General features: G+C 50.7%; 3 protein-coding genes across 10 annotated transcripts in view; 1 reads left to right on the top strand and 2 right to left on the bottom strand.

Annotated features, from left to right (window-relative positions):
• Positions 1 to 4,471, bottom strand: part of ETHE1 (ETHE1 persulfide dioxygenase) — an 18,031-nt gene extending 13,560 nt beyond the window's left edge. The window contains exons 1-3 of one of the 4 annotated variants that reach the window (XM_019626313.1): positions 4,314 to 4,471; positions 3,813 to 3,957; positions 3,557 to 3,705 (exon numbers count right to left, since the gene is read on the bottom strand). In XM_019626313.1, the coding sequence (XP_019481858.1) occupies positions 3,557 to 3,705; positions 3,813 to 3,957; positions 4,314 to 4,394 (375 nt within the window). In that variant the 5' untranslated portion in view covers positions 4,395 to 4,471. The remainder of the gene's footprint in view (positions 1 to 3,556; positions 3,706 to 3,812; positions 3,958 to 4,313) is intronic. The other 3 variants (XM_019626312.1, XM_019626315.1, XM_019626314.1) reach the window with 3 other exon arrangements.
• Positions 4,472 to 10,494: 6,023 nt separating this feature from the next.
• ZNF575 (zinc finger protein 575) lies at positions 10,495 to 12,893 on the top strand. 3 transcript variants are annotated; one of them, XM_019626316.1, is made up of 4 exons: positions 10,495 to 10,705; positions 10,971 to 11,085; positions 11,568 to 11,682; positions 12,164 to 12,893. In XM_019626316.1, the coding sequence occupies exons 3-4, from the start codon at positions 11,601 to 11,603 to the stop codon at positions 12,820 to 12,822; spliced, it is 741 nt and encodes a 246-aa protein (XP_019481861.1). In that variant the 5' UTR covers positions 10,495 to 10,705; positions 10,971 to 11,085; positions 11,568 to 11,600; the 3' UTR covers positions 12,823 to 12,893. The 3 variants fall into 3 exon arrangements, with proteins under 3 accessions (XP_019481861.1, XP_019481863.1, XP_019481864.1); XM_019626318.1 differs by lacking the exon at positions 10,495 to 10,705 and adding an exon at positions 10,712 to 10,853; XM_019626319.1 differs by lacking the exons at positions 10,495 to 10,705; positions 10,971 to 11,085 and adding an exon at positions 11,097 to 11,208.
• Positions 12,894 to 17,937: 5,044 nt separating this feature from the next.
• Positions 17,938 to 24,874, bottom strand: part of XRCC1 (X-ray repair cross complementing 1) — a 24,330-nt gene continuing 17,393 nt past the window's right edge. For 2 of the 3 annotated variants that reach the window (XM_019626280.1, XM_019626282.1), the window contains 11 exons: positions 24,554 to 24,663; positions 24,367 to 24,478; positions 23,958 to 24,216; positions 23,520 to 23,636; positions 20,795 to 20,888; positions 20,499 to 20,631; positions 20,245 to 20,299; positions 20,021 to 20,160; positions 18,811 to 18,901; positions 18,330 to 18,405; positions 17,938 to 18,238 (listed from right to left, as the gene is read on the bottom strand). In XM_019626280.1, the coding sequence (XP_019481825.1) occupies positions 18,125 to 18,238; positions 18,330 to 18,405; positions 18,811 to 18,901; positions 20,021 to 20,160; positions 20,245 to 20,299; positions 20,499 to 20,631; positions 20,795 to 20,888; positions 23,520 to 23,636; positions 23,958 to 24,216; positions 24,367 to 24,478; positions 24,554 to 24,663 (1,301 nt within the window). In that variant the 3' untranslated portion in view covers positions 17,938 to 18,124. The remainder of the gene's footprint in view (positions 18,239 to 18,329; positions 18,406 to 18,810; positions 18,902 to 20,020; positions 20,161 to 20,244; positions 20,300 to 20,498; positions 20,632 to 20,794; positions 20,889 to 23,519; positions 23,637 to 23,957; positions 24,217 to 24,366; positions 24,479 to 24,553; positions 24,664 to 24,874) is intronic. The other variant, XM_019626281.1, reaches the window with a different exon arrangement.

A 24,874-nucleotide genomic window follows, 5' to 3' on the forward strand; every position in this document is an offset into this window, starting at 1 on the left:
CCTACCGTATGTAGCCAGCAGCCAGCGTGAGCGGCCAGCAGCCGCAGTGAGAACCGTCCAGAAGCCAGCGACTGATCTGCCTCACCTGGGAAGAGCACAATGATGGTGCCAACTTGGGCCAGTGAAGCAACGTCCTCTACAACTAGACTGAAGAACAAAAAAAACGACAGCAACTTGTCTGTTCCCCTTCCTCCAATTCCCCAATAAAATAAAATAAAATCTTAAAAAAAAAAAAGTACACTCTCTTTGAGGGGTAAAAATATAACTATTGCACTGTGTTGTACACCTGAAACTAATTTTTAAAATAATTAGATTAAATTTTTTTTAAAAAGTACACACTGTATGATTCCTGTTTAGAAGGTCCAGAACAGGCAGACTAATCTATGATTAAGACAGAGAATGGTCCCTTGGTGGAGTGTCAATGTCCAGGAAGAGGGACAAGGAAGCCTTCTGGGGTGAGGGGCGGGTTCTGGATCTGGATCTGGGCAGTGGATCATCAAACGTTTACCAAGCTGCACATGTACAACATGTGCACTTTGTACTATATTATACTCATGTGTATGAGGTGTGATAAAAAATATGGTGAATGTTTAAATTTGTAAAAAATTTATTAAAGAAAAAGACACATTGCCATTAATCCCCCTCAGAATACTCCCCCTTGCTTTGGAACACACTTACCCCATCATTCTTGTCACTTTCTGAAGCAGTTCTGGAAGTCCTGTTTTGTGAGTGTCTTTAGTTGTGCTGTTGTGGCTGCCTCAATGTTCTGAATCGATTTAAAACATTTTTCTTTCATGGTCATTTTTTGGCTTTGGGGAAGAGCCAGAAGTCACATGGTGGCAGATCCAGTGAATAAGGTGGATGAGGACACACCATAATGGTTTTTTTGTTTGTTTTTTTGTTTTGTTTTGCTTTTAAAGATTTTATTGGGGAATTAGGGGAGGGGAACAGCCTTGGAGAATCGGGGAAGGGGAGCAGAGAAGTTGCTGTCCTTTTGTTCTTCAGTCTAGTTGTGGAGGACGTCGCTTCACTGGCCCATGGTGGTATTATCATGGCGTTCTTCCCAGGTGAGGCAGTCACTCGTCGGCCATTGGACGGCCACTTACGGCAGCTCATGAAAGCTCACACCCCCTGCCGGCCAGCCCCACTGCAGCCTACACCATCGCCGGGGACTCACAGCCGCCTAGCTCCAGGTTGAGCTGTTGTTCACCATCTTAGCTGCAGAGGGTGCAGTGTCACTGGCCCTCATGTGGGATCCGAACCAGGGCAGAGCCCTGCTGCTCAGAGCTGGCGTCCCATGCCAACTCCTAACCAACGCGCCACTCGACCGGCCCCATAATGTTTTTATTTGGCAGAAATTGCCCTACCAGAAGCGATGTGTGACACGGAGCGTTGTCATGATGAAGTATGAAGTAAAGACACTCATGAAAGAGGACTTCCAGAACTGCTTCAGGAAGTGGCAAGAACAATGGGGTAAGTGTGCTAGAAGCGAGGGGGAGTATTTTGAGGGGGATTAATGGCAATGTGTCTTTTACTGTAACACATTTTTTTAATGTAAACATTCACTGTAGTTTTTTATCACACCTCATACATTACAATTTTTTAAAGTGTGAGGAGGAAAAGAAGGGAGAGAAAGAAATGTGCCCATCTCTAAAGGTTTATAAAGAACTTAGGTGAAAACCAAAAAAAATATATTGAATAATCATAACGACAGATAATAACAAGTGTTGGCAAGGATGTGGAGAAACTGGAATCCTCATCTGCTGCTGGTAGGAACATTAAATGTGCAGCCACTTTGGATAATAGTCTGGCAGTTCCTCAAACTACTAAACATAGAATTATCACATGATCCAGTAATTCCATCCTAGGTATCTACCCAAGAGAAATGAATACACATGTCCACACAAAAACTTGTACGTGACTATTCATCGCAGCAGTATTCATAATAGCCAAAAAGTAGAAACATTTGTCTACCGACTGATGAACGCATAAAGAAAATGTGGTCTCTCTATACAATGGAATTATTATCCAGCAAGAAAAATAAGTGAAGTACTGATCCACGCTACAACATGAGTGAACCTTAAAAACATTGTGGTCAGTGACAGACGCCAGTCACAAAAGGCTGCATATTATAGGATTCCATTTCTATGAAATATCCAGAATAGCCAAATCCATAGAGACAGAAAGTAGGTTAGTGGTTGCCTAAGCATGCAGGGGTGAAAAAAGTCAGGGGTGGGGTGGCTGGGGCAATAGCTAAGGGATGTGGGGTTTCTTTTTGGAGTTATGAAAATATTCAAAAATTAATTGTGGCAATGGATGCTCAACTCTGTGAATACACTAAATCATTGAATTGTAGACTTTAAATGGGTGAACTGGATGGTTTGTGAGTTATGTCAATAAAGCTGTTTAAAAAAGCAAACACTGAAGCTAAATCTACCACAGCTAAACCCTTCAACATTCATTCATTGAAAACATCACTCATTCAGTTTAACGAGTTCATCTTGACACAAAATCCACCATTTCTAACTCTTCTAAGGCTTCTCAACTCAAGAAATGCTTGTTAGCACCTGACTGCTGTGTGCAGTTGCCATAAATGTACAATGAATTTTTTTTTACCTGCCTCCAGGAAAAGGCTTGAAATAAAGAGGCTGTAACCACTGTAGCTGAATGCTCTGACACTCCCCCTCCCCCAGCCCTCATTTCAGCTAAATACTCTGACTCAGATCAGCTATCCCCATTTAGCAAAACCCTCTAAACGAGGCTGTCTTCACCCTGTCACCTGACATTCGGTCCCCAAAGCCAGCCAAACTCTACATCTTTAGCTACTCTGATCAGAAAAATGCCCTGCCAGTTGTTTCCCTCCCCTCTGAGTGCAACTTTCACCCCCCACCAGCTAGCCCGGGATTGAAATTCTGGCCGGAAACCTGTGGATTATGCCTGCAGCAAAAAAAAAAAAGGAGGGAAGTCAAGTAGGAACCTTCAGACCTTTCTGGTGTGAGGCAATAGCAGGGCTGGGGCCAGACTGCTGTGTGAAGCAAGACTACACCTAGGGCACAACATTTAAGGAGGCAAGTCACTGGAACGTACCCACCCTGACAGTGAGCACCTCTTTAAATGTTGCACCCTAGGAACCTCGCTGATCTCAACCCAGTCCTGACCCTGGGCAAACAGGATGCTACTTCTGCCAACAGTGGCTCTCAGAAGACAGGGCTGGGTCTCTTCCTCAGCCCTGGCCTCCGCATTCCAGCCCCAATCCACTTTTATGGAGATGCCAGGCCAAAGGAGCTGCCCCAAGGCCGTAGGAAACTGTAAGTGCTGTTGACTTAAGGGGCTTGGCCAGAGACACACCTGCCCAGAACCTCTTGCCCCAGTGCCCCACCTGGGTTGATGGCGCCCTCCTCCCAGAGAGAGAAACGTGGGTCAGGAACCCAGGCCCCAGGCAGGCCCCTCCTATCCCAGGACTCAGGAGCCCAGGCCACCAGCCCCCTCTTCCCTGAAGTCCAGGCCACCACCCTCTGGGGGACCCAGCATCCAACTCACGAAGCATCCAACTCACAAAGCGCCCGAAGTGGATGGACTGTCCATCCTCTATGTGCAGGTCGGCCTGGGCCCCGCTAAGGCGGGAGATGACAGACTGGCAGCCGGGAAGTAGGGACCGGAGCAACCCCGAGCCCGTAATGTGGTCCGCGTGGCAGTGGGTGTTCACTGGGAGAGAGAGGAGCGCCAGGTCCAGGGGAGCACACTGGTGACGCAGGATTCCCAGCCCCCACCCCGGCCTCCTTCAGACCCAGGAGTCTGGTCCCCAGACTGACCAGCATACAACAGCCGCAGCCCCAGTTCCTTGACCAGCTGGGCATCCCGAGGCGCAGTCTCCAGAACCGGATCGATCAGAATGGCCTCTCGGGACTCTCTGTCACCCAGGAGGTATGTGTAGGTACAGCTCTTGGGCTCAAACATCTGGCAAGGGATTGAGGGGCAGGTGAGGTCGCAGAACCAGACCCACCCACTCACTGGGGACTCGGGAGAAGAGGCCTCGACTCGAATCCCTTGCTAAAATTCAGAACCAGAAACCCCCGCCACTTCCTTCCCCTGGAGTCAGGAGCCTAGCAACTTGCTCCTTCAGAACCAATGAGTCCCCACTTTCCGATACCTCCCAAATCAGGGTCCTCAGCACCCTCTTCTGTACAGGACCCAGGAACTGGCCCCGAGCACCGGGGCTCCCAGATCTCTCCTGATTTAAAAGACCCAGCAGTTCCGCCCCTGCCGCGGCCCAAGGCCCAGTGATCCCGCTCCCCAGTCCCGCCAGCTCTCACCTGCCGTAGGAGGATGGGGACTCCAGCCCCGCTGCGTTGGCTGAGCTGCCGCCCCGCGACTCTCAGTGCGGCCCCCGCCATAGCGCCTGCGGCCGGATGGGGACTAAGCCGAGGCCAGCACCCTCTGAAGCAAAGTACACCCAGCTGACCCGGAGTGACGGGGAGAGGGCGGGGCCAGCGGGGGCGGGGCCTGCCTTAAAGGAGACGCGGGCATGGAGGTGGCACCGGGAGCCGGCCCTGCGGTGCTGGGCTGGGGGCGGTGGGGAGAGGTCAGAGACCGCGATGACAGTGAGACCCAATAGAGACAGAGAACAAGGAGACTCTTAAAGGGCGAGGGAGAGACTCTGGGAGAAGCACAGACAGGGAGAGAAGTAGAAACCCAACAAGAGACCCCAGTACGCTCAGAGCCCTGGGGCCATTTTATAGGAAAATAGGGTGGTTGACTCCTCATTATTAGAAAGAAAAAGATGTTTGGTTCCAGGTCACTTCAGGAACTACTGAGCTGGTGTCTAGCTCCCAGAACAACATTTGATCCCATTAAAGTTTATTTTAAAATTGTTTATTTTGTCAGGAATATTTATTTCTTCCCAGGAAGAAATCATTTTCAAAAATAATTTTGCATTATATCTTGCAAAATCAGGCTGGGGGGTCATTCGGCTTCTGTTGGGATATGAACCTCCAAAAACAGCTTTTGTTCACTTACACCAAGGACCTAAAATTGAGAAACTATGCTGTCTAGTCATAGACTGTCGAAAGTTTGCTCTTTGAAATCATATCGGTGGTGAGAATGAGACACCCCACTGTTGTCTGGGGTCTAAGCCACTTTGTCACAGAGACACAGTCATGGTTTCCAACCCAGGTGGTGCAGGGCTTCAGAGGAAGAGTTTCTGGCAACTACAGTTGACCCCTGAACAACACAGGTCTGGACTGCACTGGTCCACTTATACACGGATTTTTTTCCAATAAATATATTAGAAATTTTTTTGGACATTGCGACAATTTGAAAACATTTGCAAGCTCTGAGCAACAGGGTTGCCCGTTTGATTCTCAGCCCGAGCTGAGCTGCCAACAAGTGGCAGGATGGCTCAGCTAAAAAAAGAAAGAAAGAAAACCTGAAAACATTTGCAGTTGAACCACATAGCCTAGAAATATGAAAGACAAGAAAAAGTTAGGTATGTCATGAATGCATAAAATGATGTACGTATTATCTCTTCCTTATGATTTCTCAATAACATTTTTTTCCTCTAGCTGACTTTATTTATTTTTATTAGTTTCAGGTGTACAAAACAATGAACTAGACATTTCACCCCTCACAAAGTGATAACCCCCCTCCCCCAATCTATTGCCCCTCTAACATTGTATATAGCTGTTACAATTCCATTGACTCTATTCCCTATTCTGTGCTCCATATCACGTGACTATATATATAGAGAGAGATATAGATATAGATATAGATATAGATAATATATATATATTATAGTTGACATATAATGTTATTTAACTTTAGTTTCAGGTATACAGCGCAGTGGTCAGGCATAGCTGACTTTATTGTAAGAATACAGTATTTAATAGATATAACATACAAAATATGTGTTAGCCAACTGTTTATGTTATCAGCAAGACAACAGACTATAGCAGTTCAGTTGTGAGGGAGTCAAAAGTTATACATGGATTTTCAACTGCACTGGCCAGGGGAGAGGGGAATATGGGTACCCCTAACCCCTGTGTTCTTCAAGGGTCAACTGTACATCCTACGTTTATCTTAACTCTGCAGTTTGTAAGGCACAGGCCCTGGATGGGATTCTCAGACCAGGCTTCCCCATTAATTCCTTTCTGCAAGGCCTGCTTTGACTTGAGCACATCAAAATTTGTTTCATTTAAATTTAATGTAAATGCCATCTTTCCTAAAAATCCTATCACGCTCCCCCTGTGTTTGGAGAGACAGCCAGTGCTCCTTCTGTGACCCTCTCTCCTTAGCTACAGCAAGTCAACAAAACCAAACTGTGCCAGTCTCCTAGTGTATTCCTGATGGTCTTTAGAGGGGAGAGACTCAGAGAGACGCTCAGAGACAGAGGAGATGCTCAGAGACTTGAGAGAAACACTCAGAGATACTAAGAAAGAGACCTAGAGAGATTTTTCAGAGATACACGGAGAGATATAGATTCAAAATGGGATGTCTGTCAAAGAAATATGGTCACAAAGATACATTTGGAGATTCTAGAACAGCGGTTCTCAACCTTCCTAATGCCGCGACCCCTTAATACAGTTCCTCATGTTGTGGTGACTCCCAACCATAAAATTATTTTCGTTGCTACTCTATAACTGTAATTTTGCTACTGTTATGAATCGTAATGTAAATATCTTTTTGTTTTCCGATGGTCTTAGGCGACCCCTGTGAAGGGGTCATTCGACCCCCAAAGGGGTCGCGACCCACAGGTTGAGAACCGCTGTTCTAGAAGATTGTGACAGATGGGAAGAGATGTTGGGACATAAGAGCAGGGAGAAATGCGCAGAAAGGTGGAGAGAATCTCTCAGATCTGGGAGACACCCAAATAGGAGAAAAACAGACAGAAAAGCTTAGAATCAGGGAGAGAGCTTTGCTCATTTATTCCTCACGTTGAGGTCTTCTACATGCCTGGCCCAAGCTGGTGAGTCTGGTTGGGGGAGACAGGTGCAGACATCAAGGCTAAAACAAGGGAAGGTGCTGAGACTGCCAGGGGCTCAGAGGACAAAGGAACCAGGAAAATAGGAACCCTCGGGTACTCATTACTGTGAGGGTTCCCCAAATAAAACTTCCTCAACCCTGGGGCCCATTCCTGTTGTTTTTGCAGGATTGCTAGACTTCTAACCTGCCCCTTGAAGACAAGCACACCCTCTGGGTTTTTTGTAGGGTCAGTTGTCATATGTTCTAAGAGTCAGAAACTTTGGCGTCATTCTTCCCAGCTGTGTGACCTATGGCTCAAAACTCACCCTCTTCTGGGCTTCAGTTTTCTCATCTGTAAAATGGGTTTAAAAATAGTTCCTCCTTCATTGTGAAGATCCAATGAGTTCACACATGTAGAGTTTGGGGCCGTACTTAGCACAGAACAAGCTCTCAAGGGAAGCTGGCTATCTATTTCATCACCATCCTTGACTCCTTCCTAGTCTTGCCACCTCCTCCTATTTCATCCTTAGGCTCTGCTGAGTTAACCTCTCCAATCAGGCCACTTTTCCAGCAACACACCCTCTGCCCCAGTCAGGAGGCAGCAAAGCATAAATGCAAATTACCTGGATTCCAGGGCCAAGCTACAGCTTTCAAATACTGGCCTTGCTACTTCCTGGCTGTGTGACCTTGGATAAGTGACCTCACCACTCTCTGCCTCACTTTCCTCTTCTGTACAATGAGGATAATAGCAGTGTTTCCTCTTAAAAAGTTGCTGTAGGATTAAATGAATGAATGCATAGAAATCACTAGGGACATTGATATAAATCACCCTGGTATATAATAAGTGCTAAATAAAAGCTGGTAATTAGTATTATAAGTTATATATAACTTATATATTACTTATATATAATTAATATTATATCATATATATATAACAGCCGCCTCACTGGGCTTCTGGCTCCCACTCTGCTTCCCTACAATCTATTTTCCATGCAGCAGCCAGAGTGCGCTTTTTAAAATGTCAATGAAAAAGAAACTGAAGAGTCACACCACATAAATACAATGTGTGAATCTTGTTTAGCTCCTGATTCAAACAAACCAAGTGTAATAAAAATATATTTATGGGATATGATGTCTGTCATACAGCTCCAAATTCCCCTGGGGTGGGGGGAATAAAACAACATTGGCCATGACTGGATAATTGTTGACACTGACCAATTGTATTATTTTTATTTTTTTAATTTTTTTTTAAGCTGAGCCATCCTGCCACCTGTTGGCAGCTCAGCTGCTGCTCAGCTCAGGCCGGGACTCGAACCGCTGTTGCTCAGAGCTCAAACCCTTGAGCGAGCTCTTAACCAACTGAGCCACTCGGCCGGCCCTCAATTCTATTATTAATGCAGAGAACAGTTCTATTACCCTCTTGATTTTTCTGTGTGTTTGAAATAAAGTAAAACATTGTGCTTGGAAAGGAAAAAAAACTACATTTGACCCTTGAACAATGTGAATTTGAACTACAGGATCCACTTACACACAGATTTTTTTCGATTGACCCACACAAAGTTCAAACCCGCACTGTTCACGGGACCATAGGGGCAATTTGAATACAATGGGATATGCGATAATGTGAAGAAACGACTCTAAATTTTGAAAGATGTGATAGCAATATTATTGTTACGTTTAAAAGAGAGTCCTTATTTTTTAAAGACACAGGCTGAAGTGCTTCTGAGCAAAATATCTGGAATTTGCTTCAAAATAATTCAGTGGAGTCAAGGAGGGGTGTTGAGGGGATGATGAAAGAAGATTGGACATGAGTGATGGGTATATGGGCATTAATTACACTCTTCCCCTCCCTCTCCTTTTGTATAAGTTTGAAATTTTCCATAATGTAAACATATGATTTTAAAAAAGAGTATATGAAAATCCAAACTAGTTCATGTTACTTCCAGTGTTTAAAACCCTCCCTTGGTTTCCCATTCAGCTTAGGACTCTTGCAACTCCTTGACCTCAAGTTCTGCATTTTCCCCATCATTCTACCTTCCCATCACAGAGGTTCTCCTGGGTGTTAATTCTTCCAAGCATTAATTTGACATAGATTTATTGAACACCTAATATGTGCTTAGCGCTGTTGTGTATGCTGGGGACAGAGAGATGAATGAGACAGAAAAGTTGTCCATTTTAACAAAGCATATATTGTTAAGTGCATACAAGCGGGGGAGAGGGCAACAGAGTAATGGAGGGAAGGGGGCTCCATGAGCTAGGGTGGGCAGGGGAGGCCTTCTGCAGTGGTAATATTTGGGCTGAGATCTGAGGAGGCAATCAGCAAGCAAACTGATGGAAGAAGGGCCTTGGGGACAGAGGGCCAGCTAGTACAAAGGCCCTGAGGTAGGACTGACTATGGCAAGTACAAGAACTTGAAGGTCAGTGAATGTGAAGCATGGCATGACGTCATGGGAGATATACCCTGAATACCGCATTCTCCTTCCCACCTTGAGGTCTGTGCACTTGCTGTTCCTGGGACAAACTTGCCCCTGTCATGACCTAGTTTAATGCACAATAAACCCAAAACGCAGTGTTGGTAACATTTACCGGGTACTGTAGGCACTGTTCTAAACCGTTTCCATTGATTACGTAATTTAATTCTAACAACCCTCGACTGAATAGATGAGGAACCTGAGGCCCAGAAAGATGAAGTGCCTTGCCCAAGAACGCACACCTAGAAAGTGGCAGAGTCAAGATTCTAAACCAGTTACCCAGGCAATCTGGCTCGAGTCCAAATAACCCCTCCCGTATAACTAACTCCCCAGGTTCCCAAGCCTCACCAGCCCTGGGTTATCATCGCTGCTCCCACCCATGCAGGAGACTTTTATCGGCACTTCACAGTCATTCCAGTACTGCGCGGGAATGTGCACCGTCACTGCCCGTGGAAAGGTGCCAAGCATGCGACCCCGGGCGTGGCACCAGGAGCTCCGGCCCTTTCGGGAACACGGGCCTGAGCACGTCGAGACTCTGCCCCCGACCCCTTCCGCTGGGCCGTAGCACTGGGGTGTGAGAGGCTGAGAATCTTGAATCACCCAATGGCCACGGGTGCTGGGGCACTATGCAAATAACGTGCCTTTTATTAGGCGTCGGCTCGGTCTGGAGCCCTGCTCCGCTCTCTTTCCAGGAATTAGCCAGACATTTTTTTTTTTCAAACAAACGCCTTGAGGGGCGGAATGGGCAGCCAGCTTTTAAAACTGCTCCGGGAGACAGAATTCAGTCTCCCTGCGGAATGTTCGAAAAGAAGTGGGGGCACAGAAAAGGGAAGGTGCCTGTGCTGGGTGCTGTCTCAATGATAGGTCTAAGCGCAGCTTCTCCGTGTTAGCGCCTGCATGTGCTTGACTCCAGTCAGCCACCGTAGGCCCCGCAAGCTGCTGTACATTTTCCTACGGTCCTTCGGCCGGTGGTTCCGCGCTTGCTCACCAACTTGCCTGTGTTGTGCACCCACCCTCTCCTATTCCGTCTCCCCCGCCGCAGCCTCCACTGGCCGCGACTGCGCACGCGTACTGACGCCCCCACCGGCCAGGCGTGGGAGGAGGGAATGGAAATGAGGTTGGGCCGAGCCGCTCTCGCGCGCTCCCTCCCCTCCCCTCCCGTCGCTGGGCGCGCGGCGGGCAGCGCAACTCCGCCGCGTCGGAGGACAGCGCGGCTGCGGCCGCGGCCGCCGCGGGAGGGGCCCGGAGCCCCGCCCCCGGGGAGGGGCAGTCCGCAGGTGAGAGTGCAGGGATCTGGGTCCACACTCCTGGGGTCTTCGGGAAATGGATTAGGGGCAGAACGCTAGGAACTCCCGGCGGGGGATCTATTGGGGTACTGATGCATAGGTTCCGGAGGGACTGCATCGGTGACTGAGCCTTGCGGAGGTGCTTTGGTGCCCGAATGCCATGATCCCAAGGGGTTCATTGAGGCCGGACGCTTGGGTCCATTAGGGGGTTTCTGGATCGCAACACACGCCACGTTCCTTCTGTGTCTTCCTCCAGGTCTCCCCTCTACCCTCCACGGCCCTAACTCCACGCCGGGGATGAAATTTAGCAGCAAGGAAGAAATTTAGCAATCCAGGCGTCGTCAATGGACTGAGACTAAGCCAAAAACCGGGTAAAGCTGCCTCTTCGACGTGAAACCCCGCCCACTGAGCTCTTAGGCCCCTCCCCTGGGTCTGAACTGCTGGGCAGCCGACTTGGGATCTTATTTGTGTGGCTCCGCCCATTCTCGTCGGAGGTACCTTGGCTGGGAGGTTCTGGGGGGGAAGTTCCGCTCACTCTGGACATAGGGGCCCCGCTCACCCCGCGCATAGGACTTCTGAATTAAGTTGCAGAGGCCCAGCTACTCCACTCCGAAGCTCCAACCTTAGGTCCAAGTTGCAAAGGGAATGCCTCTAGGTCAGATTTGCATAGCCCCGCCCATTGTGCTTTAGTCCCCCCCTTTCCGCCATTATCGCCCTTGCTTTAGGATCCCAGACTTAAATAGACCCCGCTTCTAAACAAACGGACCCCTGATTTTAGGCCCACCTCTATCCCCATCCAGCTCTATCCCCATCAGCTTGATAATCACAAGCGTCGCCCCCTCCCCCGCCCTAGGCCCTCCTTCCTTTAGGTTCTTGGACCAGCAAGATGCTGGAGCGAGATGCGGAGTCCGCGGCCGAGGCAACAGATCCTAATCCTTCTGGCAAGGAACCAGTGACCAAAGGAGGAGGTGAGAGCGGCCACGCCTGGGGGGTTGAGGGAGGGGCACTCTCCAGGAATTGGGGCTAAGAGAATCACATTTTGAGGGACTCTCAGGGTGAAAGTTTGAGAGCCCAGGGTGATGACCATTTGGGATACCCCCAATTGTGATGTTCTGGGGAATCTTCCTGGTTGGTTTTGGGAGACCCTCAGTGACATTTCTAGGGCTCAGGAAATGAGAAGGGCAGGGAGGACAACATGAGGTATTTCAGGGTTATCACTTGGGAAGGTAATAAAAGCAGATACCTAAGTAGCTTTGGGGAAGACTTAGCTTTGGCAATTCACGTAGGTAACCCTTTGAGCCCCTTAGAATAATGGATGCCATTTGGGGGATCTCAGTATGATACTTGCAGATACACTCGAATATCAAAGCGCGCAGGGGTGGGGGCAGCCTGGCATAGACTCAGAACGTTGGCTGCTGCCTGGAGCCCACCAGCCCTTCTGTCCCCTAGTTTCCCACCAGGGTTCGCCGAAGAAGCCCCGCCAGTTGGCTCCTGGGCCTGATGCATCTGCGGGGGAGCCTTCTCGACCCCGCAGGAGGCCCCCGCCCCAGCGCCCGCACCGCTGCCCCGATTGTGACAAAGCTTTCTCCTACCCGTCCAAGCTGGCCACGCATCGGTTGGCACACGGTGGCGCCCGCCCCCACCCATGCCCTGACTGCCCCAAGGCCTTCTCCTATCCTTCCAAGCTGGCTGCTCACCGCCTCACGCACAGCGGCGCCCGCCCGCACCCATGCCCCCACTGCCCAAAGGCCTTCGGCCACCGCTCCAAGCTAGCAGCCCACCTCTGGACCCATGCGCCCTCCCGCCCCTACCCGTGCCCTGACTGCTCCAAGTCCTTCTGCTACCCCTCCAAGCTGGCAGCCCACCGCCACACGCACCATGCCACCGATGCCCGCCCCTATCCTTGCCCGCACTGCCCCAAGGCTTTTTCATTCCCCTCCAAACTGGCCGCCCATCGCCTATGTCACGACCCCCCCACCGCACCAGGCAACCAGGCCACCACGCGGCATCGCTGCTCCAGCTGCGGTCAGGCCTTTGGCCAGAAACGCCTCCTGCTCCTTCACCAACGCAGCCACCACCAGGCTGAGAACCAGGGAGAACGGGAGTGAGCCCTCCCCTTGGCTCACTGGCCCCCTCTGCAGCGAGCCCCGGTCAATAAAGAGGTGGCATTTCCAAACCAGGCTGTATGGACTTGCCTCTTCTAGCTGGCAGGGATGTTGGCCCCTCACACTGGGCTCAAATTTAAAAGGCAGAGGAACTCTTTGGTCGCCCGTTTTGGGGGGAAGGGAAGTCTTCAGCCACAGAGTTAACGTTGAGCCCCAAACCATGGACCTGAAGCTGTAGTTTGAAAGCCCTGCCTCTGGTTTTTCCCACCTATTCATTTGGCAAAGGTAAAAAGTTTGCTAGCATTGTGGGTTAGTGAGGAATGTGGTGAAACAAGGTCTCTCATTGTTATAAATTAAATTGGTGCCTCCATTTTGGCCATTTGACTGTATCTATAAAATACTTAAAATGTACACATGCTCCTGTCAACTATTCCACTTCTAGGAATTTATCCTGTAAACTCAAGCATGTGAACAAGGCATAAGGGCAAGGATGTTCACTGCAGCGTGACAGTTGTGCCCTAAGATGGAAAACCCATCTTTGGTAGTGTCCATCAATAGGGGACCAGCTAATGAATTACAATTACAGCCATAGCTGTAGGAAAAAGTCAGCCCCATATGTACCAATGTGAAAAGATTCCCAAGATATGCCAAATGATAAAAGCAGAAAAGGTATACTACTGATAGTATGAAAAAATTGTAAAGCCCAAGCTTTGGAGCCAGCCCTGACCCACTATGTATGAGCTACACAGCCTTGGACAAGCTTTGTCACTTCTCTAGACTCAGATGCCTTATCTATAAAATGGGAGTGTTATAAGGCCCTTGGACACAAGCATCATTTTGGGCCAAGTCAGTTCCCTTCTTACAGCCAGTTTCTCCCACTATAAAATAAGATGATCGAGCTAACATTAGACTGCTCTTCATTCTACATATATGTATTAAGCACCTACTGTGTGCTGGGACCTGCACAGGGTGTTGGGAACACAGCAGTAAACAAGACAGAGCTGATCTAGTGAGGAAAGTGGACGCTAGTCAAGTAGTGGCAAAAATTAAGAATCAAAGTCCATTTTTAAGAACAAGTAGGGAAGCTCTGGTCCTAACGTAACAACCCCCACCTGTCGATCAGGACTTGGCAAACTTTTTCTGTCAAGGGCCAGATAGTATGTATTTTTAGGTTCTGCAGGCCATACAGCATCTGCCACAACTACCCAACTCGGCTATTATAGCGCAAATGCAGCCACACACATTATGACACGTAAGTGAATGTGGCTGTGTTCCAATAAAACTTTATTTACACAAATAGTAGGTGGGCTGGATTTGCCAATGGACTGTAGTTTGCCAACCCCTGCTGTAGATGAGTGGAGAAAGGACTAATCTGTGAGCTGAGATGGAAAAAAATTAAATGGTATCCTGTGGTAGGAAGAATAATGGTCCCCCAAAGATGTCCACACCCTAATCCCCGGAACCAGGTATGTTAGCTTACACATGACAGAAAGGACTTTGTAGATGTGATGAAGGATCTAATCTTGAGACGGGGAGATTATCCTGATTATTCCAGTGGGCCCAATGTAATCACGAGTTCTTATTCGGGGGAAAAACAGAAGAGCCTGAGGAGATGTACCAATGGAAGCAGAGACTAGGATGTTGGGCCAGGGGTCTCTAGAGGCTAGAAACGTCAAGGAAATGATTCTCCCTTAGAGCCTCCAGAAGGAACCCAGGCCTGCCGACATCATGACTTTGGCTCACTGAGGCTGACATTGGGCTGCTAACCTCCAGAACTATAAGAAAATGTGGTAATTTGTTACAGCAGCAATAGGAAACTAATGCAGATCCCTACCTCACACCATACACTAATAAGTTTCTAGAGATTTAAAATCTAAATTTGAAACACAAAGCTCTAAAACATTTAGATGGAAGTGAAGGAGTATATCTTAGTAACCTCAGAGGTTGCAAAAGAATCTTTAAGACACAAAAAGTGCAAATTATAGAGGAAGACTGGTAAGTTTGGCCATAAACAAATTGTTAGCACTATGAGTGTATACCTAGCATATACTTTAAAAAAAAAAATTTTTTTATTGGGGAAGAGTGTGTTTTTCCAGGACCCATCATCTCCAAGTCAAGTAAGTGTTTCAACCTAGCTGTGGAGGGCACAACTCAATGGCCCATGTGGGGATCAAACCAGCAACCTTGGTGTTATGAGCCTGCACTCTAACCAACTGAGCTAACTGGCCACCCTGCATATACTATTATAAAGGTTAGGAAAGGCCTTCTTGAGGACGTAATGAGCTGTGATCAGAAAGGTGTGGAGGATGGACTGAGATGGTTTGTGGACTCTCCAGCATAAGGGCTGGAACCAAGCAGGCAAATGGAAACAAGCACGCTGCTGGGCTGCAGGCCACACAGCAAGGCCCTGAGGGTGGGTAAGGGTGCAAGTCCTTCCTCCACACCTGGCAGCACAATTATACCGTTTACATACAGAGCTGCCTGGGGAGATTTCCTCCAAAGCAACCACCACCACCATCAAAGCTTCAAGGTCACAAACTCATCTGAGAGGTGTTGATCTGGTTCAACCTTACCTTGTACAGATGGGGAAACTGAAGCCACGAGATGGGATTGGGCCACAACCCATCAATGGGGCAATGCTGAGTCAGGGTGGATCCTGGGCCTCTGGATGCCCTGTCGCCCTGCTGCTCCTCACACATGTTCTGCCTGAGGGCCTTTGCACTTGCTTTTCCTCCGCCTGGACTGGTTTCCTGACACTCCCTTCTCCCAAGTCCCTGCAGAGGGGGAAGTCCTCTGAGACGCCTTCTCCTATGACCCTATCTAAACTATCCCCACCCTGCCCTGCCCCTCATCACTGCCCAACACTGCCATACAGTCTCCCCCCCACACCCCCCAGCAGAATGTCAGCCCCATGGGAGCATGGACAGCTGTCTCTTTCACACTGCAGCCCATGTTTCACTCATGGTGGGTGTGGTAGGCAGAACAATGGCCTCCCACAGGTGTCCCTGGAACCTATGAATAGGTTATATGGCCAAGGAGAATTAAGGTAGAAGGAATTAAGGCTGCTAATTGGCTGACTTTATAACAGGGAGATTAACTCAGATTATCCAGGCTCCATGTAATTACAAGTCTTTAAACGTGGAAGGAGACAGAAGGTTCAGTGTCTGTGGTGAGCTGTGAGAAAGACTCCTGGCCTTGGCTGCCTTTGACTATGGAAGGGGAATGGAATGTGGGCAGCTGCTAGCTGAAAAAGCCAAGAAAGCAGATTCTCCCCTACAGCCATCAAAAGAAACACAGGCCAGCCAACACCGGGACGTTTTGGCCCAGTGAGACCCATTTCTGCTTTCAGACCTCCAGACCTAGATTATAAATTTCTTTTAAGACAGTAAGTTTGTGGTAATTTGCTACAGCATGAATAGGAAACTAATACAGTAAGTGATCAGTACGTGTGTGAATGAATGAACAAATGAGTGAATGCAATCTAATACCACCTTCAAACAAAGGTCAAGAAAGGAACAGGATTGGGCCAGCCGAGTGGCGCATTGGTTAAGAGCTGGTTTGGGATGCCAGAGGACCCCGGTTAGGATCCAACATATGAGGGTCAGTGACACTGCCCTCTACAGCTGAGATGCTGAACAACAGCTCTACCTGGAGTTGCCAGCAATGGCATAGGCTGCAGCCACTGCTGCAGTGGGTTGCCATGGGCTACTGTGTGTAGCCAGCAGCCAGCGTGAGCGGCCCTCCAGAAGCTGGCGACTGATCTGCCTCGCCCGGGAAGAGCGCAATGATGGTGCCAACTTGGGCCAGTGAAGCAACGTCCTCCACAACTAGACTGAAGAACAAAAGGACAGCAACTTGTCTGTTCCCCTTGCCCCAATTCCCCAGCGCAGTTCCCATCCCCCAATTCCCCAATAAAAATCTTTTTTTAAAAAAGGGAAAGGATTGAGATTGGTGGCCTTTGGTTAGCTAGTGAGGCACAAGTTCGGGAAAGGCCTGAAATGTCCAAGAGAAAGTTACTCCAAGGGCAGATCTCAAACCCAGATGACTCTGCCCTTTGTGCTGCTCAAACCCCTTCCTAACTCCCTCAGCCCCAGGAAAAGTCCAACGTTCTTGGCCTGGCGTTGACAGCCCTTCAGGACAGCCTGCCTGCTTTCTACAGTGATGGAAATGTTCTGAGCTGTCCAGTAGTGTTCACTGAGCACTTGAAATGTGGCCAGTGTGACTGTGGAAGTGAATTTTTCCTTTCATTTCATTGCAGTTTACCCATGTCCAGTGGCTGCCAGCTGCAAGGACTATGCCCACCTTTCCAGCCAGATCTGCTCCCAAAGCCTCTTCACTGAAGGTGCCAATCTCTTTCAGTTGCTCCCAGGCACCAGGCTATTGATAGTTCCCATTTCCTGGCCTTTGTCCCAGTCACAGACTCCTGCCTCAAGCTCCATCCCATCTTCTGCCGATTCTCTAACAGCCTGTTCAGCTCCTACCTTAAATGTGGTGGATTCCTGAAGGGGTTAAGGATTTGGGTGGGTTGATTAAAATGTTCCTTCCCCTCTTTCTACCTCCTGAATGGTGATGTAAAACCATGCTGCTGACAGTTACAGAGCTACTTCTTTTTTTTTTTTTTTTAGCTGAGCCATCCTGCCACCTGTTGGCAGCTCAGCGGCAACTCAGCTCGGGCCGGGCATCAAACCGCTGTTGCTCAGAGCTCGCACTCTTGCGCGACCTCTTAACCAACTGAGCCACTCGGCCGGCCCACAGAGCTACTTCTGAAAGGCCTGAAGAAAGGGAGACATCCCTGGCCAGGAGCGGCGGAGACTTCAAGAGAGAGGCACACCTCATGAGCACCCAGGCCTCCAACCCAGGACCCGCAGAGGGAGGACTAAGACCCAAGAACGGGCTCAGAGGGTCAGAACCGGCTGAGTGTCACATTCCCAATTCCCTGTCAGGTGCTACCATAGGGCTGAGAGGCCAGGGAGGAGTGACAAAGAAATTCTTCCCTATCAGACCCCTGATAGAGAGCCCGAATAGAGAGCCCCTCATTCTTTCCAGGACCCCAGGACAGGAGTCTTCAGGCAGCCAGGAAACCTGGCCCTCAGAGAGGAAGCAAAAACCAAACATAAGACAGAAAGATGGAGCCTCTTGGAGATTCTGGAAGACTCCTGAGTGAGGGGCAGCAGCAGCTCCAAACCAAGTTATCTTTATTAAACTCGCGTGCGCATGTTGTGTGCATGTGTCCGTGCGTGTGTGTGCGCGTGTGTGTGCGTGTGTGTGTGTGTGTGTGTGTGTGTGTGTGTGTGTGTGTGTTCATTCAAGTCTGGGGCACCACCCCATACAGCTGGTGAGGAAGTAACTTCTGCTTCTCATTGCAACTGTAAATCCATCTGGGGCGGACGAACACCAGGGAGGGGTTGTCCATCAGGGCCTGGCGGGGAGGGTGCACGTGTGAGCGAGGAGGGGATGGAGGCGATGCAAGGGCAGGCTGGCTCTCCCTTCCCCTGCCCCTCTGGACTCACCTCCTCAAAGCTGGGGTCCCACTCCTGTGCTGTGATCACAAACTGGACCTGGTCACTCATGTAGTCCTCGAGCTCCCTGGTGGGAGAAGAAAAGAAGCCGAGAATCAGTGTCCCCTCTGCTGACACCCCACTCCCCAACCATTTTCAAAGGCCATCCGTCCTCACCTCTCTCCACCTATGTTCCCTAGGGGCTCAGAGGCCTGTGGATCCCCCATTCTCCCATGTGCCAGCCTTGCCACACCCACAATACCAAAAGCTCCCACTGTCACTAATCCTTTCAGAAAAGTGCCAGAGAACCCCACTTTAGAGAAGAGGAAACTGAGGGGAAGCTATGTAGCAGAGCTGCCCAGCACAGGGGGCAGGGCTGGCAATGAACTCCATGGCCTGTGCCCATTCTGCAGGGCACGCCCCTTCTCCACCCTCCCAATCACCTTCCTTCCCACAACCTAACATACCCTCTCCCCACCCCCTAGAGACTGACCCATTGAAGGCTGTGACATAGCGGCTGAGCTTCCGCCGCTCGTCCCCAGGGAACTCTCCATACAGGAAGAAGTGTTTGCCCTGGAAGAAGTCTGTGGGGAGACGGTGGATAAGCCAAGGTGAGGGCCCTGGAGTTCCAAGGCACCAGCCAGGAGCCACAGAACACTTGGAGGCAAGACAGCAGGGCCAGCAGGGCCAGCGGCTGGGCAGGGTGTTCACGCACAGCTGGCGGGGTGACAAGCAGCGGTTCCTGGCTAGGCCCAGCAGCGCCTTGTAAAATCTTTACCCTCAACAGCCTGGGGAGTTTTTGTTTCTTTGTTTTTTTCTTTTTGCTTAAACGGTGATTACAACGTGTTTCTTACACGAAGACCATCACACAGGGGCTGGTGCCACTTAATGAGCTTGGCCGGGTTGGAAACTAGCCAGCTACTTCTTCACTTAGACGATCTTTCTCATTTTCAACTAAGTGCCTTCTCCGGCCCTTACTTTGAGGATGGCTCTTCGTTCCATTTCAACCTGGCTTTCCAGGCCATCAACTTGCTGGTGCCATTTTGGAGGCTTTGCAGGATCAAAGTACTTTCCTGCCCATCACCCACGAGGAACCAGTGGAAACAGCTTCTTCTAGCGGCCACTGCACTTCACCTCCGCTCAGCCCTTGGGCTGCCTGGTTTCTCTCTCCATTCTCCACCAGCAGAGGCTCTGATGCCTGGCCTCCACCCAATGACCCCCCCCCGCATTCATGTCTGGGGTGACAAACAACAATGTCAACACCACCCAGGTCCCAACAGAGATCAGCGCCCACATCATGTGTGTGTCAGGCCCCACCCTACCCTGACAAAACTGAACGTGGGGGGTGAGGCCTGGGCATATGAAGATTTTGAAAGCCCCCCAGGTGATCCTGAAGCGAGGGAGGTTGAAGCCTGGGGTGAGGGAGGGGCTATTCACACGTGGAGTGGAGCCAAAGCGGGTCAGGCCTGGCGCTGGGCTGGGATGGAGGTGGTCACAGCACGAAGTCAAGAGGGGAACAGAGGGAAGTGACAAGAGGATGTAGAAGGGAAGGGAATAGGCCTAAGGGAGCAAGGAGCGGGCAAAGGCAACGGGGAGACAAGTCACAGGGCAGGCGATAGCGGTCCCAGAGCTGGCGGGGGCAAGTCACAGCTGAGAACGAGAGGGACAGGTCCCACTTCAGGAGGGAGGGAGGGATTTCCTACCTGGGAGCTCGGGGACCGGAAGATTGGGAGACTCCGGGGGACCCTCATTGTCTGTATTCTCATCCGTGGAGCCCGCGTATGGGTCCTCACCATTCTCCCCGTGGCCAGCGGGCCGCTTTTGTTCCTGCTGCTCAGCCACCCTGGGGACGCCAAGAGGGGTGGGGGGAGAGCATGCAGACCAGATCCCCTCCACCCGAGGCCAGGACCCCCAGCCCCGACCCTACCTTCTCAGCTCATCGTCGGTGTCCCCAGAATCTTCTGCCCCACTGTCCTGTCCTTCTGCGAGTGGAAGCTTAGTCAATGTGAGGCATCTGCCTTATCTTCTAGGAAGACTGGTAACCCTCCTGCCCAGTCTCACACAAGCATCCCAAACCCCAACCTCAATTGCCCTCCAGATCCAGTTATTGGGGCCCCCAAACGCCTCCTCCCTCAGACCCAGGAGTCCAGGCCCCCAGCCCCTCCTCTCTCAGGCTCTGACCTGACTGCTGTCCCTCAGTATCTATATCTTCCTGGGCCCCTGGTAAGCCTGGTTTGGTCCCATCTGGGGTTGGAGGTCTCTCGGGTGAGCTGGGTCCTGCTGCCTGAGGGGGCTTGGTTTTGGTCTGGGGGCGCTGAGGAGGGAGGGTGAGTCAGTGAGAGGGAAGAGGCAGGGTGCGTGTGAGTGTGTCGGGGGTTGTGTGCCCGCAGAAGGCAAGAGTGGCGAGTTTGGGGACCACAACCGACCCATGTCCTCCTCCCACTAACCCTCCCCCACCAGCGCAGGGGGCATCGGACCTTTCGGGGAAGCTTGGGGGCTTCATCCCCGCTGCTGCCGCTGTGAGGGCCCCCCTCGTCCTCGCTGCTGGAGCCTGGCCCTGCCATGAGGTACCTAGGGGAGGCATTGGGCCTCAGACAAACAGCACAGAGTCTCCCCCGGGGCAGGTCGGGGGGATGCTTGGGAAGCAACAGCCACTGGCATTTATTGAATACCAGGGTCGCAACCATGGCCACCTTCAGCCTGCCCCTCCTCCGAGCTGCAGAAGGCCCCCCCTGACCCTCAGTCACCCCAGCCTCCCACACAGGAGACCTGAGCACTCCCTGGCTGCCCCTCCCTCTTGGGGAAGAAATGCTCCATTTCAGAAAGGAAAAAAAATCAGAAATCGTTTTCCCCTTCGAGAATCAGTCAGTTTCTCATTGGGAGAATGCCTACCAATTAAGGGAAAATTCCCAAAAGCAAATACATTTTTTAAAGACCTTGATACTATCTATAATTCATCGTTCCTTAAGCTGCTGACACTTCAAAAAAAAAGAATTCTCCTAGTTCTAATAATAACAGCTAACACTTACATGAGATTTCCTATGTGCCAAGCACTGTTCTAAACACTTAAGAAGGAGTCACTGAATCCTGAGGTAGATGCTAATTTTAGCCCCAGTTCACAGGTGAGGAAACTAAGGCACAGAGAGATTAATTAACTTGATCCAAATCACAGGGCAAAGTACACAGCAGAAGCAAATGAACGTGTTGGCTTTACTTTCCTGGTATGCACTTTAAGACCCTTCTGCTCATGATTTGGTTATTTCAAAGCTGGTGAGGGCTGGCCGAGTGGCTCAGCTGGTTAAGAGCTCGCTCAAGAGTTTGACCTCTGAGCTCAAGAGTTTGACCTCTGAGCAACAGCGGTTTGATTCCCGGCCTGAGCTGAGCAGCCGCTAAGCTGCCAACAGGTGGCAGGATGGCTGAGCTTTAAAAAAAAAATTAAATTAAAAAAAGCTGGTGAAACACTTCAGGTGCATTACACTCACTGTAAAGCAATGGCTCATGGGAAATTCAGAGGGTTTAAAGTGTAGCCATTGACTGAAGAATTCATGGTGGGTTTACTCAGCTTTTTCTTTAAAGATTCCTTAAGTCTTGAATTAAAAGATTTTTAAAACTCAATTTGTAATTATTGTGGGAAAATCCATCTCCCATCTTCCTTCCATCATCAAATTTTTAAAATACAAAATGCTTTCTGAATTTATTTTTTTGGTCAAAACCCTGATGCAAATACAGTTTGTCTCGTTGCCTTTTCTTCCACGCACTCTTTCACCTCTCCCAGACAAACAATAATCCAAACCCTGCTCCTATGTCCTTAAATATATCCCCAACTCATTCCATTTCTGTCCCCAAGGCCCCAATCTCCTCCAGGGTTCCCACCTTCAGCCTCCCTCAACACTCCACCCCCCACAACAGAGCCGGCTCCTGCCCCTCTCAAACCTTCCGTGGCTCCCCATTGCTCACAGAGAGACCCTTGGAGCCTGATGGGTTTCAGAATTTTGAGTTTTTCCGATTTTAGAGAGGCAAATGGTGGTGTACAGATGGTTATATCACACCTCCCAGGGGTGGGGGTGGGGAAGGGAGGAAAGAGTGGCCTGTGAATCAAAACCATGCATATTTCTGTAATAAATATGATGACAAACTCAATGGGATAAATAGTCCATAAATAGCCTCACATCAGCTCAGGATGATCATGCAGCCAAGTGAGATTGTGCTAAACCTAGGAAAACACTCTTGGCCCAGAGATGTTGGGATTACTGAACTACAGAAGAGGGGTCTGTGGGCCTCCACAGCCCAGTGCCTCTGCCAGGCACCAAAAGCCCTTCTGAGCTGACCTCACCTACCTCCCAGCGTCCGCCTCCACCTTCACCTTTTCCCCAACAAACACAGATCGTCTCTCAAATACACCAGGTGCAGCCCCAATTCTGAACACACGCTGGTAGGTATGCTCTTCCCTCCTACGGAGTGCGACTCAAGTCTTCCTTCCGATCCACAGGCCTCCGATCGGAGCCCGCCCGTCTCCAGCTCCAAAGCCTACCATGGCTCCTGCTGCCCCCACCTCATTTTCCTGCCACTTTCTCCTCCCACCGGCAACCTCTCCAGGCAGACACCAGGCTGACCCCAACCGTGGCTCCTCCACCCAGCATGCTCTCTGCCTGTTCAGTCTGGTAAACCTCTTCTTGTCCTTGAAGACACTGCCCCCCCAACCCCTGCTCACTGGGGTCTCCCCTTGGGCCTTCCTCCACACTGTTTTATAACAAACCTGGCCCCTCATCAAAGTAAGAGGCCTTCACAGTCAAGATCTGACGTCTGGGTGCCCAGCATTGCACAGCCCAGCCTGACACCAAGCAGGGGCTTCTGGAATGAATCTAAAAAGGCCCCAACACTCCGTTCTCCAGCCCGAGCCTCTATGCATTCTGTTTTTTCAGCCTGCAATGTTCTTTTCCTTCTCCATACGCAGACTGCACAGAGCCCTCCGTGAACCCCCAGGCAAGTCCTCGCTCCCTCCTGTGTGTCTCCCAGCCCCTGCCCCTCCTCCTCCTCCTCTCAGAGGTCAGCTGACTCTGGGCTCGGCCGCCTGTGTTCTCCCCTGGCAGGCCCCCATCCGATTTCGCCCCAGATCCCTACTACTGCCCAGCACAGGGATGAGGGGCAGGGTCTGTGTGTCTGTGCACATGTGTATACCACACACGTGCCATGAGGCCTCACCTCCGGGACGGCAGCCGCCGACGCATGCGGTGACAGTCCAGCACCCACTCCTTACGCACAATACGGCCTCCAAGGCCTAGGACCTGGCTGTACTTGGGCGTGTTGGCAAACGCACAGCTGGGGGGAGCAGAACGGAGGCGTCAGGTGTGATTGAGGGGTGAAGGGGAAAAAGGAAATAAAGGGGACAGAGAGAGGAAGAAGGAGAGAGAGAAAGACAGATACAGGAGCAACAGAAAAAGACATGGAGTCTGAGGGAAAGATGTAAGAATCAGAGAGGAAACAAGGCAGAGGATATAATACAGGGAGCTGAAGAGACAGAGAGGGGGAGAGAGAGGGAAGGAGGCAGACAGGGAGACAGAAAGCAAGCAAGATGGAGGAGACAGGGGGAGCAGGAGGAGAAGCAGCAGGCAGGTAGGGAGGAGGAGGGCGCAGGCCTACATGAGGTGGGTGCTGTCAGGAGTCCAGTCTGGCCGGTACTTGGCCCCCAGCTCTAGGGCCTTGTCCCGGAGCTCTGAGCGGAAGGGGTTCTGGAAGCCACTCAGCACCACCACCACACCCTCAAGGATCTTCCCCAGCTCCTGCGGGCCAGCTCGGGGTCCCCTGGGCTCAGTGCCTTCTCCTCGGGGCTTCCCTAGACCTGCCCCGCGTGCTGGGGCAGCGACTGAGGTGGTGGCTGGGGTACGAGTGGGTGCTGTCACTGGGAAAGCCAAAGAATAGATTCAGTCAGCGCTCCTGGGACTAAGCCCCAGCCCCTCCTCCCTTGGATCCGGAGTCCAGCCCCCAGCCCCTCCTCCCCTAGAACACAGGAGCCCAGGCTCCTACGGAACGAGGAATCCAATTTGCTCACATTTGGGTTTCTTGAGGGTAGATGGTGAGGGCTGAGATGACGGTTTACTAGGGGTCTTCCTTTCTTCTTGGTTCAAATCAAACTTCCTCTTCCCTTTGGGGGACTCCTGAGGCTGAGAGGGTGAGATGAGGTGAGGCCTCTACCTTCTTGCCTCCTTCTCCGCCCCACCAGGGTCTGATGATCTCACCTTGGAGGTGCTGCCTACTGCCCTGGAGGCAGGAGAGGCTGAGGAGGCAGCACTGGAGGCCTGCAGTGTGGCAGCTGCATAGCTGGGTCCTGCTGGGTCACTGGCTGTGGCTACAAAGGGAGGAAGTAGATCCAGGATGAGGGCTGGGCCCTCAGATCCTTCAGCTCCTATCACCGGTGAGTGTTGCTCCCAAACCCAGCAGTGATCCAGGAGCCCAGGCTCCAGCCCCTCCTCCCCCAGATCCAGGAACCCACGCCCCAGCCCCTCCTCCCCCAGATCCAGGAATCCAGGCCTCCAGCCCCTCCTTCCCCAGATCTAGGA

This window comes from Hipposideros armiger, unplaced genomic scaffold, assembly GCF_001890085.2.
Source record: "Hipposideros armiger isolate ML-2016 unplaced genomic scaffold, ASM189008v1 scaffold_664, whole genome shotgun sequence".
In the NCBI taxonomy this organism is placed as follows: Eukaryota; Metazoa; Chordata; class Mammalia; order Chiroptera; family Hipposideridae; genus Hipposideros; species Hipposideros armiger.

Bases quoted from the DNA above. Each gene is read 5' to 3' on its own strand.
- ZNF575 (XM_019626316.1), top strand. From the start codon at position 11,601: ATGCTGGAGCGAGATGCGGAGTCCGCGGCCGAGGCAACAGATCCTAAT. The intron at 11,683-12,163 runs GTGAGAGCGGCC...TCTGTCCCCTAG, and splicing joins ACCAGTGACCAAAGGAGGAG to TTTCCCACCAGGGTTCGCCG.